General features: G+C 38.6%; 1 protein-coding gene across 3 annotated transcripts in view; it reads left to right on the top strand.

Moving 5' to 3' along the window:
- The window catches only part of mta1 (metastasis associated 1), a 44,402-nt gene that overhangs the window by 16,546 nt on the left and 13,367 nt on the right, over positions 1-14,489 (top strand). For 2 of the 3 annotated variants that reach the window (XM_082143253.1, XM_082143252.1), the window contains exons 4-9: positions 2,715-2,774; positions 6,532-6,658; positions 8,474-8,537; positions 12,474-12,591; positions 13,259-13,361; positions 13,613-13,712. In XM_082143253.1, the coding sequence (XP_081999379.1) occupies positions 2,715-2,774; positions 6,532-6,658; positions 8,474-8,537; positions 12,474-12,591; positions 13,259-13,361; positions 13,613-13,712 (572 nt within the window). The remainder of the gene's footprint in view (positions 1-2,714; positions 2,775-6,531; positions 6,659-8,473; positions 8,538-12,473; positions 12,592-13,258; positions 13,362-13,612; positions 13,713-14,489) is intronic. The other variant, XM_082143254.1, reaches the window with a different exon arrangement.

Genomic DNA, 14,489 nt, shown 5'->3' with positions numbered 1-14,489 from the left:
CTCTCTCGCTCTCTCTCTCTCTCTGTGTGTGCTTGTGTGTGTTGTGGACATCTCCTCAATGCCAGCAGCCTCTCCGTGGACCTTCAGACATTTGCAATATGTGAAAAATGCATGGCAGGAATGGTCGTTCACCGCATGGGTGTGGGCTACATCCTGTCTCTGCCTTTGGAAAAGGGAAAGGGAGTTAAAGAATGAGTGGAAGAGCGCAAGGAAAAAGAATAGTCACCAAGTGGAGGGAGATTGAGGGAAAAGCCGCACCAATGAAAAGAGGAAGACACAAGTTCAGTGCTGGCTGGAGGAGGTCTCATGCGCCTTCATGAAATTTACAGGCAGCGACTCGGCCCATTGTACATTATTAGAGCTGCTTACAAACATCACTCTTGCTGTTCCACATACTTGTGGTTACGGGTTTGTTCAAATACCTAACCATGTGCTTTAAATGATTAGTTGACCCAACTATTATCCCTTCCTTCCTTCCTTCCTTCCTTCCTTCCTTCCTTCCTTCCTTCCTTCCTTCCTTCCTTCCTTCCTTCCTTCCTTCCTTCCTTCCTTCCTTCCTTCCTTCCTTCCTTCCTTCCTTCCTTCCTTCCTTCCTTCCTTCCTTCCTTCCGTCCGTCTCTACATCCGTTCTTTCTTTCTTACGTCATTCCTTCCTTCCGTCCCCACATCCTTCCTTCCTTATGTCTCTACATCCGTCCTTTCTTTCTTTCTTTCTTTCTTTCTTTCTTTCTTTCTTTCTTTCTTTCTTTCTTTCTTTCTTTCTTTCTTTCTTTCTTTCTTTCTTTCTTCCTTCCTTCCTTCCTTCCGTCCGTCTCTACATCCGTTCTTTCTTTCTTACGTCATTCCTTCCTTCCTTCTTTCTTTTTTCTTTCTTTTGTCTCTTCTTTCTTTCTTTCTTTCTTTCTTTCTTTCTTTCTTTCTTTCTTTCTTTCTTTCTTTCTTTCTTTCTTACGTCATTCCTTCCTTCCGTCCCCACATCCTTCCTTCCTTCCTTCCTTCCTTCCTTCCTTCCTTCCGTCCGTCCGTCCGTCCGTCTCTACATCCACGTCATTCCTTCCTTCCGTCCCCACATCCTTCCTTTCTTCCTTCCTTTCTTCCTTCTTTCCTTCCTTCCTTCCGTCCGTCCGTCTCTACATCCACGTCATTCCTTCCTTCCGTCCCCACATCCTTCCTTCCTTATGTCTCTACATCCGTCCTTTCTTTCTTTCTTTCTTTCTTTCTTCCTTTCTTCCTTCCTTCCTTCCTTCCTTCCTTCCTTCCTTCCTTCCTTCCTTCCTTCCTTCTCTACATCCACGTCATTCCTTCCTTCCGTCCCCACATCCTTCCTTCCTTATGTCTCTACATCCTTCCTTCCTTCCTTCCTTCCTTCCTTCTTTCCGTCTCTACATCCACGTCATTCCTTCCTTCCGTCCCCACATCCTTCCTTCCTTATGTCTCTACATCCGTCCTTCCTTCCTTTCTTCCTTCCGTCCGTCCGTCCGTCCGTCCGTCTCTACATCCACGTCATTCTTTCCTTATGTCTCTACATCCTTCCTTCCTTCCTTCCTTCCTTCCTTCCTTCCTTCCTTCCTTCCTTCCTTCCGTCTCTACATCCACGTCATTCCTTCCTTCCGTCCCCACATCCTTCCTTCCTTATGTCTCTACATCCGTCCTTCCTTCCTTTCTTCCTTCCTTCCTTCCGTCCGTCCGTCCGTCCGTCTCTACATCCACGTCATTCTTTCCTTCTGTCCCCACATCCTTCCTTCCTTATGTCTCTACTTCCTTCCTTCCTTCCTTCCTTCCTTCCTTCCTTCCTTCCTTCCTTCCTTCCTTCCTTCCTTCCTTCCTTCCTTCCTTCCTTCCTTCCTTCCTTCCTTCCTTCCTTCCTTCCTTCCTTCCTTCCTTCCTTCCTTCCTTCCGCACAGGCGAGTATGACTCTTATTTCATCCGGAGATTGTAGAAATCTTGTAGAAAGTTTCTAGTGCTCTTTGACCCTTGATATAAATCAACAGAGCTTTTGGTGTGTAAACTTCAGTTCTCCAGCGTCGGAGGAGTCAGCAGCGTGCGGGTGCTGTGACTCACAGATGAAATATTTTGCTCTCTGTGATGCTGGCTCCGCCTCGCTGGGCCCTGAGAGCATGAGGCAGCGAGGCGCCATGTGTGCCGAGAGAGAGAGAGAGAGAGACCTGACTCTGCTGTGAACTACTCACTGGAATCACCTCACTCGTTGGCCTCAGCCGCTCCACTTGTTTGTGCTTTCTGCTCGACCTCTTGGTACTGAGTGCAACAGCTTTGAGTCACAGCTGTCGGTGTGAGCTGTGTTTGTGTGTTTTACATTTCTTCCTGAACTGGAAGGGCAAAATAAACAAACAACGGTTGGAAAAAGACACCGGAATTCATCTCCGTATCATCTCATGTCCTTGTCAACAGAAAGGTTGTGCATGGTGGTTTATATGAACACGTAAGACATACAAAGCAAACGTCTATGGCCACAAGTTTTTGTATGGAGGTTTTAGAGCGTAGTTATGGGGGCATTACCTATTGTATCTAGTGTGTGTGTGCACGTGAGAGGTCATTGAATGAAAATAGTCTTTGACCTCCAGATATGACTGTAAATAAAATGATTTAGAGATGTGAATTATAAGGTCTATATAAATCTTTTTACCTGATCAGAACTGTAAAAACAGTAATACTGTGAAATTATTTCAAACTAAAATAACTGTTTTCTATTTCAGTATTTAGTCCTGTGATGGCAAAGCTGAATTCTCAGGAGCTATTACACCAGTCTTCAGTTGGTATGTTTATATGTAGTAATTTTCGTCAGTCGGAATGAATCCATTCCAATTTCAGATTTTGGACGTTCTGTTTATATGAACCCCTTAACATATAACCGAATATGTGAATCGGATTGCAATGTGCATTACATGTATGTCAAACAAAACTTCAGAGCATATGCAGTGCCCAGTCGTCGTTTTCAGAACCAGAGAAAGCCATTGCAATAATGTTATCGGAGCTACCATGAGTATAACTGTTGTTTTTGCCTTAATGACATCTAAAAAAAAACTAAAAAAACTGACATTTATGTCGTGTTTGTTTGTTTTTTAAGCAAAAATGTGTAAATATTCAGCCTCATCCACTGACCAGTTGTCTTACAAACTGGTCAAATGAGACATAAATAATCATATGCATGTTTTTATGACGTGAAACGTATGTAAACATATGCATCATGGCACTACACAAGGTATTTTTGAATCCAATTTAGAAAAATAGTCGGATTCAAGCATTTACATACTTAGTTATTTTACTGTTGATCAAATTATTTCAGGTCTACACCACCCATTTAAATCCAATAAAATTTTAATTCGGATCAAGCTCAGTCGGATTGATTGAGGTCTTTTCAGTCTGTGTTAGTCTGATTACTAACAAGATTATTATTTGTGTCACATGATCCTTCAGAAATCAAATTGATTGATTTGCTGCTCAAGAAACATTTCTCAACATTGTCAGTCAAGAACGGTTATGCCGGACGCTTAATATTTTCGCGGAAACCGTGCTGCAGTTTTTTTTTTTTTCAGGATTCCCTTCAGACTGCAAATTCACACCTCTTGTGAACTGTTAACTTTGTTTTTCCTGTGGTGGTAGATTCACTAGTTCTGCAGTGCCACCGCTGTAAATAGTGGTGCAGGAAACACTGTCAGAGTGTTTTAGTACAGAGTTCTGTCTTCATCAGTGCAAGGATCCAGACATCGAAGAACCATTAACAGAACCCAGTGTCCTAAATTCAGTATTTGTTTTAAGTGAAGCAGCCCTGAACAAGAACGATGTCTTGGTGGTTCCCAACTTCACCTCTCTTCATTCTTGCACTCTTTTACCCTTTGATTAGAACACAACAAAGCTTATCGCATGTAAACACAAATAACTCGCTTGGAATGCTTCCGCACCAACAGATGAATGCAGACTTTCAAGATCCGCTAAACCAAATGCCTTAAATCATTCGAAAATGAAGCCCTTGTGGTTTTGATTCTCAACCCGACCTCCCTTCATTCCTCTCTTCTTCTCCTCCTCCTCCCCCACCTGGTAAGGAGATTCATTCATCAATAATTGATAATTGGTGAAGACAGGTGAAATGGAGAGGTAATTTGTTGAGTATAGGCAGGGTGCAGGGCCAGATGATTGGGTTCTTTCTCTCTTTTTTTTTCTTTCTTTCTCAGAACTATGGCGTTTACTGAGTTCAGCTCCTCTTCTCGCCGGCTCTCAAAGGCGCAGCAGGCTGGTCTTAGCCAGAGGGCTGTTCCTCTCTCTCTCTCTCTCTTTTTTGCTCACGCTTTTTCTCTTCATCTTTTCCCATTTACTCTCTTTGTTTCAGGCTCCATCTCGATCCCTTGCTCCGCGTGCACCTCAGCAGGGGTTGTCGATACTCCACGCGCAGCTGTAATAGAATGGTTACTGATGTGCAGCGCTGTAAAGTGACCGCTCACTCGTGTTCGATGTAGTTTCAGATTTCTTAATGGCAAAATAAAACCGGATAGCATGTGACAGGTAGAGAGCAGTGGTATACGTGTGCTCGAGAGGGTGAGGAAGGGGAGGGAATACTTATTGATTTTAGACAAACATATTTTTTTTCTTTTTTTTTTTAAATCCCTTGATTCTTTTTGTTCTTCTGCCTTTTCCTCCATCTCCATGTTTCTCCATCTGTCTCTCTCTCTTTCGCTAATGAAACTCCAAATGAATTGGAGCACGCTCACTGGTTTCTCTCCCTCCCATCCGACTCTCTCCCACTTATCATTCTCCGCCGCACTCTGCCTCCAGACAGCACATATATGTGTGGTTTGTCAAGAGAGATGTCTCCTTTCTCTGTACCTACCTAGTAATCTTTTTAAGAGAAGGGTGATGATGTGTTTGCATAAACTGAATTAAGAGAAGGCGTCTGCTTCGTCTCGCTCTCTTTTGGTCTTTCGCAATAATTTTCACATTTGCAGGCATTGCGTTTGATCAGTCTGTGTTTAAAAGATGTAGTTTTAGGTTGGATGAATGGCCATCACAAACTCATCCACACTTCACTTTCAACTTTTCAGTCGAATTGTGAAGACGGACTGATTCCCTGATTAGGGTCTTTGTAGTGCTTGTAGGTGTTGTAGGTTTAACCCTGCAATGCCTGGGATATGAAATAATAGTCCGAAAATTATTCTATTTTTTTTTTTCTGAGCAGTTTATTGTGATTTTAGACAAAATACATGAAAGGTGGTGTTTAATAAAATGTGTTTTAAGTATCATATTTGATACATCAGGCTTTTGTGGCTCATGTAATATAGTGAGAATATGGAGCTTCCACTCAATGAGGAAAAAAAACCTCAATTTTATTAAGAGGCCCAAACTGAGCAAATATATGCAATTTGGTGCAGTTGCTGATTTTTATATGGCCAAAAAGTAAGATGAAATTCTGATAGTTTGTAATGTAAATCAATGAAATATTTATTACAGTATAGCTGACTAGTTGAATCAAATGCATATAAATATCAGTTGTCATTGTCTCCCAATGTAGTTTTAATTGTGGAGGGCAAAACATAATAACATATAAACGTTCCTCAAAAGCCTGATGTATCATATTTGATACTCTCATTTTAACATGGTTTTTGTGCATAAAGTAAACCTATGCTTTTTGTCCAGTAAGTGTTCATTTTGAAATATTACTATCAATATAAAAGTTATTTTTAAGTTTACTATAATAATCAGTAAAGATTTCACCCCCCCCCAAAAAAAAAAAACCCATAGAATGATTGGTGGACACTGTTTTTTTTCAATTGCTCGTATTTGGAAAGCAGGATTACTGATGCTTTATATATCATATTGCTTTACATTATAACATGTATCATAACAAATTGTACAAAACTGCTTAAATTGGATGAAGAGGAAATGATTTGGTCACACTTTACATTAGGCGTCTTTAACTACCATATACTTATGAATAAATTATTAATAATGTACAATGTACTTTGTTCATGTACTGCAAAACACTTTTGCTTCTTCTGAGGTGGGATACGGCTAAGGTAAGGGACAGAACAGTATGGTTAGGTTTAAGGATGGGTTAAGGTGTAAGAGAAGGGTCAATAGTGTAATTATAGATGTTATTACAGAAATACATGTACAAACAAATGTACGCAATAAGTGCATTGTATTAAAATGATTAATTTAAATGTAAGTACATAGTAGTTAAAGACTTGATATAAAGTGGGATCATTGGTTTTGAGTAAATATTGTGTAAGTTCATTCAAGAATATCTGAAAATCAATAATTTTCCAGTAGGTGGAACTGACACAAGGGAGAAGGAAGAATCATTGCTTCAAAGCCATTTATTGTTTTCATGTTATGGCTAATATTAAAATCACATGCTGCTTTTATACTGAACTGTTATGGTGCCTATATCTTATACCTACTTTGATCGTAATTTTTTCAGTATGTTGAAATCTGCCGATTAGTATCACATTTGTAATATTGATTAAGGTTGAACAAGCGAAGGTGATTGACATGTTTATCTTTTTCTTTCACTTTTAGGAGAAATGGAGGAGGAGATGGAGAACCCCGAAATGGTGGATCTCCCAGAGATACAGAAGCATCAGCTGAGACACAGAGAGCTCTTCCTCTCTAGACAGCTGGAGTCTCTGCCCGCGACACACATCAGGTAACCTACAAAAAGCTTTGTCGATATACGTGTTCTCACTTGCAGCCAACTAGACACGCTCTCATTAGCGTTAGCGCTCATCCCGGCTCCTTTCAGTCTTTTTCATGTTCTGGCCTGATGGAATCCCCAGCACAGAACAGTGATAGCCTCTCGTTCATTCACGCTGCTCTTTCATTGGTACGAATCCAGCAGAGAGAGCAGGTGAAGATTGAGTCAATCTCGTTTTTGCTTCAAGGGCTTGTATATTTCATCAAGTCATCTATACATGTGAATAGAACCATTTCATGAGAATCATGACTCCCACTTTTATTTTGCAAGTTGCTGGGTAATCAATGTTCTCAGGAAAGCAGCCAGTCAGCAGAAGGCTGCGCTTTCAACCCACCATATCTCACTGGCCAGGTCACGTCTGTCTCGGATCGACTTGGATCTCACGAACATGTAAATCTTCTTTCGAGTTTGTGGAGAAAGTCAGACTCAAGGGTGGAGCGAGCTTGACCTTAATCCTTTCTGGATGAACGGGTTCTTCACTGTTGTTTGGTGATGGGAGGTGGATGGCCAGCGTCAAGCCTTTCAGGGGTTGGAACGATTAATCGAGTGACTCAATTTTAAAATAACGTTGATTAGCATTTTCCTCCTCCCTTACTGTACCGTTTGCAGTGACCCAAAAAACATGGACAAGGATACTGGCAGTGAATACCAAAAGAGGATTATGCTTGGAAACCTTTTTCATTTAAAAATAGAGATAATTAACTTTAAAAGTTATTAAAATGTGACTGGCGTTAACCACAACAATAGCTAATGAATGTTAAGTGCAGGATTTACTCAAATCTGAGGGCTTTTCGCTACACTGCCAAGAAACCTTTCTTATTCAGTATTTTTGTCTTGTTTTCCAGGACAATAAACATCTAAGTATTCCTGAAACAAGATAGATTTAATTATTACAGGTGAAATAGTCTTCATAGGGGAAACAAGTTTATAAAATAAACCTCACTACGTTTTCTCAGATTTGTCTGACAAATCTTAACAACTGTCATTTTACTGATGAATTATTTGATATTGTTTTAAGGATATTTAGATATTTTTACTGGAAAACGAGACAAATTTGAATAAGAAAACGATTTTTTTTTGCAGTGTAGCATTTAATTTTTTAAATGCTAATTTTTTTGCTATAATTCTTATTGATGCGATGCTGGAAAGAGGCCAAGATGTGGCATTTTTCATATTTACTTGCGCATGTTACTGCTCCAGTTTTAACTTTTGCATTTAACTTTGATGTTTTCTAGGTCTATTGGGTTCTGTCAGGAGTGCTAATTCATGCAAACTTAATAAAAAAAAAAGTACAAATAAATTTTTTAATGATTGACTTGAGCATCTTTTCTTGTATCTTAATATCTTGGGGACCAGTATTGTTTTTTTATTTATACGTTTTCAAAATGTATGCATATTAAAACCTCTTAGAAGTGTACTTTTACAGAAAGAAAATAACATTTGTTTGATGTTTCACTTTTTTTTTTTTTACTTCCTAAATTTGATTTTTAACCCCAAGCTCAGTCCATGAGATTTAGATAATCTATTGTGAATGAATACACCTGTCTAACTACAACCAGGGCAACAGTCACAGACACTGTGTGATTGTAACATTTATTGTTACGATTGTTATGATTACTGTTACAACAATTTCACTATAGTACGAATCTCTGTCCAGCAGCACTGTTAATGAACTGCGCAAAGTAATTGAGATCAGTTTAACGACATATGGGACTGTGAGATTCAGTCCAGCCAGCGTTAAAACTGTGTTATGTGTTGTGTTTTCAGGGGGAAATGCTGTGTTACGCTTCTGAATGAGACGGAAGCCCTCAAGTCCTATTTAGACAGAGAGGTGAGTGTCACAGCACTATGCCAAGGTGTTTGTACGCATGTGCAAAATCTTTAGTTTGCATGTATTTGCCTTTCACTCTTAGTATCTCCGTTCACAGCATGTCTTCAAGAGGGAAATGTTTATCTGACGTGTGTGTGTGTGTGTGTGTGTGTGTGTGTGTGTGTGTATGGGAGCTAGTTTTGAGTCCCGATCCAAATGAATTATTCAGTGTGTTGACCCAGTATGTTCCTCCTCATATTTAGTAATGAGGAGACTGGAGACTCTACAGAGTAAAGCCAGTCCTCTAATATATCAAACACTGGCCTTCACTGGTTCATTTGTCTGTTTTTGTTTATATTAAAAGAGAAAAAAATGCTTTAAATGAGTATGCATGCACATTAGCTTCGTCAGCGCATTAAAAGTGCACTGCACTTAATTCCCTTATATATTCACGGTGAAGTCCCTTTTCAAAAGAAGTTTGAAATACCTTATACTTCTGTAAGCGGTGTTTAAATTAATGTGGTTACACTTTATTTTAAGGTGTCATTAGCCGCGTTTCCATTACCCTTCAAATTGCGCAAATTGAAATTGCGAATTGAAAATACGCTTAATGGAAACACGTCAATTTCGCAAAAACTCCCATTTATCGCAAAAAAGTTTTTACGCTCTCATGAGGTGGTTTTTCAGGCAATTCGAAAAATGAATATTTCGCAAAACTGCAATGGAAACAGTTTTTGCGCATTTACAGTCACCTGACTTAGAAGACGCAGTGTGTTTGAAGTCCATGTATAGCTACGCAAATAATAATAATTTTATATTATTTTATTATAACATTTAATAGGCTATATTTAGAAGAGGCTTTTATGCAAAAAAGGAACAAAGCTGAGCGTGGAGCGCGCACTGCATGACACGGAGGCGTGGCCGCAAACACTTGCATTTTCCTATCAACAGTGGAAACAACTTATACTCTATCATTTCTGGTCATACAGAAAATAATAATACATTATTCTCAACCACTTTTATTTGTGTAAACTCACAATAACAAGAAAATGCTGTGCTTTTGTAAAATAAAAGAAACAATCAGACGCACATGATCTCCGTAAACTGGGGCGCGAGAACTGAAACAAAATATAGCCTGTGTAGGCTAAAGCTTGAAATGTCCACTTTAAAACGAACAAATTCGAATCAAAAGCTAATACCTTCTGATTATGTAGGCTAATCCGTATGAAAGTTGCATTTCTCTCTAAAAGCGCATCTGATAACAGCGGAGATGGAGATGTGATTTTAGCCGACACTTAGAAAACAATAGTTTATTAATTATATTAATGGCTCTTCTCATTCAGCACTGCGGGAAATACATCAATTCCAGTTTCTAATTTGGCCTTAGAAAACCAGTAAAATCGACATGTTTTCCATATTAATTTGTGAATATTTTAAATGTTTAATAAAGGGGCAAAAAGTCATAAATAAAGCACAGCAGTTGTGTGTAGCCAGTTCAAATTAAAATTTTGGTGTTCAACTTGTTTTAAGAAGACAACAACCGTTCATTTTTCGTTTTTCAATTAGGGGTTAAAAAAGGAAAAACAAATAGACACAAAAGTTGCCTACATGGATCATTTGGACAGAACACGAGACAGAATTATTTATTAAATTCATAAAAGAAACAATAATTAGCCTATAGGAATACTGGATTCTAAATCTCAAAGAAATGCCACAATCGGAGCAGAAATGAGGGCGAAACACCCAGAAACTCCTTATATGTGTCGTTCGGGGGTCTTTCCCTGCCATTAATGCTTGGATAACACGCCACGTCTCCTTCCATTAATAATAATAATAATGTCTAATGCGGTGGCTGTGATATTATAACCAACGTCCGTTGCCGTGATTTTTGGAATGACTTATCGCGAGAGAAAAAAAGACGTTTTAGTCGCATAACATCGGTTAATGGAAACGCCGTCATTTCGCAATAGTTTTTTATCGATATTTAGATAATAGCGCAAAACATTTGCGCAAATCTGTAATGGAAACGCGGCTATTGTTACAGCTAAGTACTGAGTTATATTAAGTAACAACATGTACACTTACTATAGGGTTAGTTTTTTTTTTTTTTTTTTACACTTTATTTTAAGGTGTCCATGTTACAGGGTATTTATACATTTAAGTACTGAGTAATATTAATTAACTACATATACTTACTATAGGATTAGGGGTTGGTTAAGGTTAGTTGCATGTAATTATGCACAATATTACTATAGTAATTACATGTAACATGTGTAACAAGGACACTGTAAATATGTGCTGCGCGCTTTCCTCTCAATAACTACACAAACACACAATAAAACTGAAAACGGCTGTTAAGAAAGCTTCTGATCATAGCAATGTTTGCACATGCTCTCCAATTCAGCTCTCCAGTAAAGTCACATTATGTTTATTTTAGGGCTGGGAATCGATTAAAAAAAATTAACTAATTAATTGCACAATTAATTGCATTTCCCCCAAGCTTGTAATCATCAATATTTAAACTTAGAATCACCTAATTAAATGAAACAACACAGGAAAAAAAGAACAGAAAATAGTATTAAAATATATTAAATATATTATATATTAAATATATTATATTAAAATAATATTAAAATAATATTAAACATCAGTATATCAATATATTATTCTTTTTCAATAATCAATCAACATGATCAATTTAACAGATTATTTTTTTTTTTTTTTTTTTTTTTTACTAATTATCAAAATAAAATATAGTCCTACAAAGCTATTATTACCAGAGCATGTGATCAGAGCAGGTCATTTTACCATTGTTGCCCAGCATGACTATACCAGCTCAGTAGGGCTATTGCAAACAGAAATCTACAGAGAAATTTCATGTTATTTGAGTGGACTTTGCTTTTCCAGTGCATGATCGGTACATGATTGGAGCGTTTGGGCCGTTAACGACAGAGCAGAACGCGGAGTGGAACATTGAGCAGAGAGCGCAGCGTACACACACACACACACACACACTTACACACACACAGCGGAAAAGACCCGCTCATGAATGCTGCGCGAGAATGAAACCTGATCGCCGAACACGGAGGGGCGGGACGGCATATGTTCGGCCTTTTCAATAGCAGCCGCAACAGGAAATCATTAAAACGAGGCAAAAAAAAAAGTGCTGCGTTATTTCTTTTTTTACCGCTTTAAACATCTCAAATTAATCGCAAAGATTAACGCGTTAATTCCCCCAGCCCTAGTTTATTTATATAGCGCTTTATACAATATATTAAGCAAGCAGTCCGTGACTGTTTCAGTTAGAATTTCAAGTTCAATTTCTACTCCTGTGTTTGTTCTTTCTTGCATCTGACCTCGACTGACTGAACAGAAGAAATGAACCAGAGAAGATTTCCACCCTAAAGGCCTACAAATTACGTAATTGCAATGGTAGTTCAAAGGTGTTTACCAGCCAGAGTGAACTCTTCCGGATAGTTTAAGCTGTTCCGATCTCACGAAATTAACTCGCTTTAGCCTGATTTTGTTTTATAATTCGAATTCGCTTGAAGTTAATCAGCTTCTTTAGTGTGCGTTGTTGTCTTGGGCTCTGTCCCAGATGGCACACTTCATGTGCACTCTCAGTCTTGTGGACAATGGCCACCGCATACACATGTCCGTTAAGTCCACAAGTCCCTAGGGTGTTCCATTTGTCATTTTAGGTTTTAGAAGGGTTGCTCGCAAGCGGCCGATTTAAGTGCCCTCGATGCACACTTGAAGCGAGCTCTGCAGCAGACTTTACCCGACAGTCAAAGTGGCACTACGACTATGTCGAAAGTGTGAACTCGGAAGAAGACCGCGAGTGTTTAGGGTTCCATTTGGGACACAGTGAAGCGCAAATCCAAGCTTTACATTTGTGTACTTTAGTGCAGTAAGTTTTGAGCCTAGACTTTATTAGGTTGTCTCTTGGTTTTGCAGGATGCCTTTTTCTACTCGCTGGTGTACGATCCTCAGCAGAAGACTCTGCTGGCTGATAAGGGAGAGATCAGAGTGGGCAATAAGTACCAGGCGGACATCACTGACCTCCTCAAAGAGGGTAAGATGTCTCTTCACCATATTGAGTTAGACAGCCAGAGCTCTGAGCTCTTCAGATGAGACCACTAACATATGCAACACTATCTCAGCTTGTGTTTATCTCTCTTCATATTAATATTCCACACAAATATGAAGCAGCTCAACTGTTTTCAACATTGTTAATTATAAGAAATTTGAGCAGCAAATCAGAATATTAGGAATGATTTCTGAAGGGTCATGTGACACTAAAGACTGGAGTAATGATGCTGAAAATTCAGCTATGCCATCACAGGAATAAATTACATTTTAAAATATATTTAAGAATTATTTTAAATTGTAATAATATTTCACAATAGTACTGTTTTTATCAAATATATATGCAGCCTTGTAAAAAAAAAAAAAAACTACATTATTAATCTACCAATCTTTTGACTGGTAGTGTATATTTAATAATATATATTTTTTGGGATACAGAGTAGTGTAGTGGTGTTTAGTGTGTTGGTTTAATAGATAAAATGCTTTGTTTTATGGTACACAAAAGGAAAAACTGTGGAAAATAAAATTGTAAGAACTAAATTGAGTTCACATTAGATGAATGTTGGCTTCAGGAAGAAGATGAAGCAGAAGTCTCATTTCAAAGCAGTATGCGTTCTGTAGTGAATGTTTATCTGTGGCTGTTGGTTTGCCAGGAGAGAATGATGGTCGAGAGCTTGAGAAACTGGAGGAGAAGGTGTGGGATCCCAGCAGCCCCCTCATCGAGAAACAGATCGACCAGTTCCTCGTCGTGGCTCGGTAAGATTCTGCAGCGTGAACGCTTTTGCTCTATTTCTCGTGCGCCGATCTGTTGTGAACAGAACACTGCGTTTAAAAGACAATAAACAACAAAACCTCAACTATGAAATTCAGACGATGCCTCCAAAATAATGTTTCATTTTGTTATTTCAAACTGCATGTTTTGCTCAGTTCACTCCCTCATTCTCTTTCACATTTTTTTTTTTTTCCTCTTTTTCTCAAACTTCCCCAACCCCCCCCCTCCCCTGCAGGTCTGTGGGTACGTTTGCGCGGGCTCTAGACTGCAGCAGTTCAGTTCGGCAGCCCAGTCTTCACATGAGCGCTGCGGCAGCCTCCAGAGACATCACACTGGTACGGCACATCTCATGTTCTCACTCTCGCACACTCCACACACTGCCGGAACACTTCACACTTTAGTTAAGCTCAGCAGGTTCATACTAATTAATGGCAGACATTCCCCCCCCCAAAAAAACATTTTTGAATCACTTGTCCAATTTTTAAACTGGTTGTAAATGCTAATGGTATATTTTAGTTCTTGTATTTATAGTCAATTAATCATCTTATAGTGTATTATGGCCAGATAATAGTAGTTATAATGTTATTTCTACTGTTATTATTATTAAAATGACTCCTGTCATGGTTGAGTAGAGGTATAATAAATGACTCATTCAAAAATACATAATCCTGAAAGCCTCAATGATGCTTTTTCATCAGGTTTTTTTTAGTATGCTCCTCTTTCCAAATCTCATCTCGTTATTTAGCTTTGTCTGGTAAGCTGTAGGGATACTCTACGATTTCAGCCACAAAAACTTTCAGCTATAAATGCTATAAAATATATTTTGTTTGTTTTTTGTCTGGAAGAGAAGATAGCCTGCAAATTTGAAGTGAAACAGTTAACATCTGATTACACAAGCAATGAAGTGAAGCACTGTGCACATGAAAAGATCCAGGTTTAGTTCGATTTAATGTGACTGCTTAAAGGATGATATATTGATGGAAAAGAGATTGCGTTTACAGAATATGTTGTTTTTTTGAGACACACAGACCTCTCTGTATATGCTGTGAGAGTTTAATGGATAAATCCAGTGAGATATGTGCAACTGCCCAACAATCTCAGTCTATGGAAGC

This window comes from Leuciscus leuciscus (genome assembly GCF_965113295.1).
Source record: "Leuciscus leuciscus genome assembly, chromosome: 17".
NCBI classification, from domain to species: Eukaryota; Metazoa; Chordata; class Actinopteri; order Cypriniformes; family Leuciscidae; genus Leuciscus; species Leuciscus leuciscus.
The sequence above is the reverse complement of the archived record's forward strand: the minus strand, read 5'-3'. Positions and strand labels throughout refer to the sequence as shown.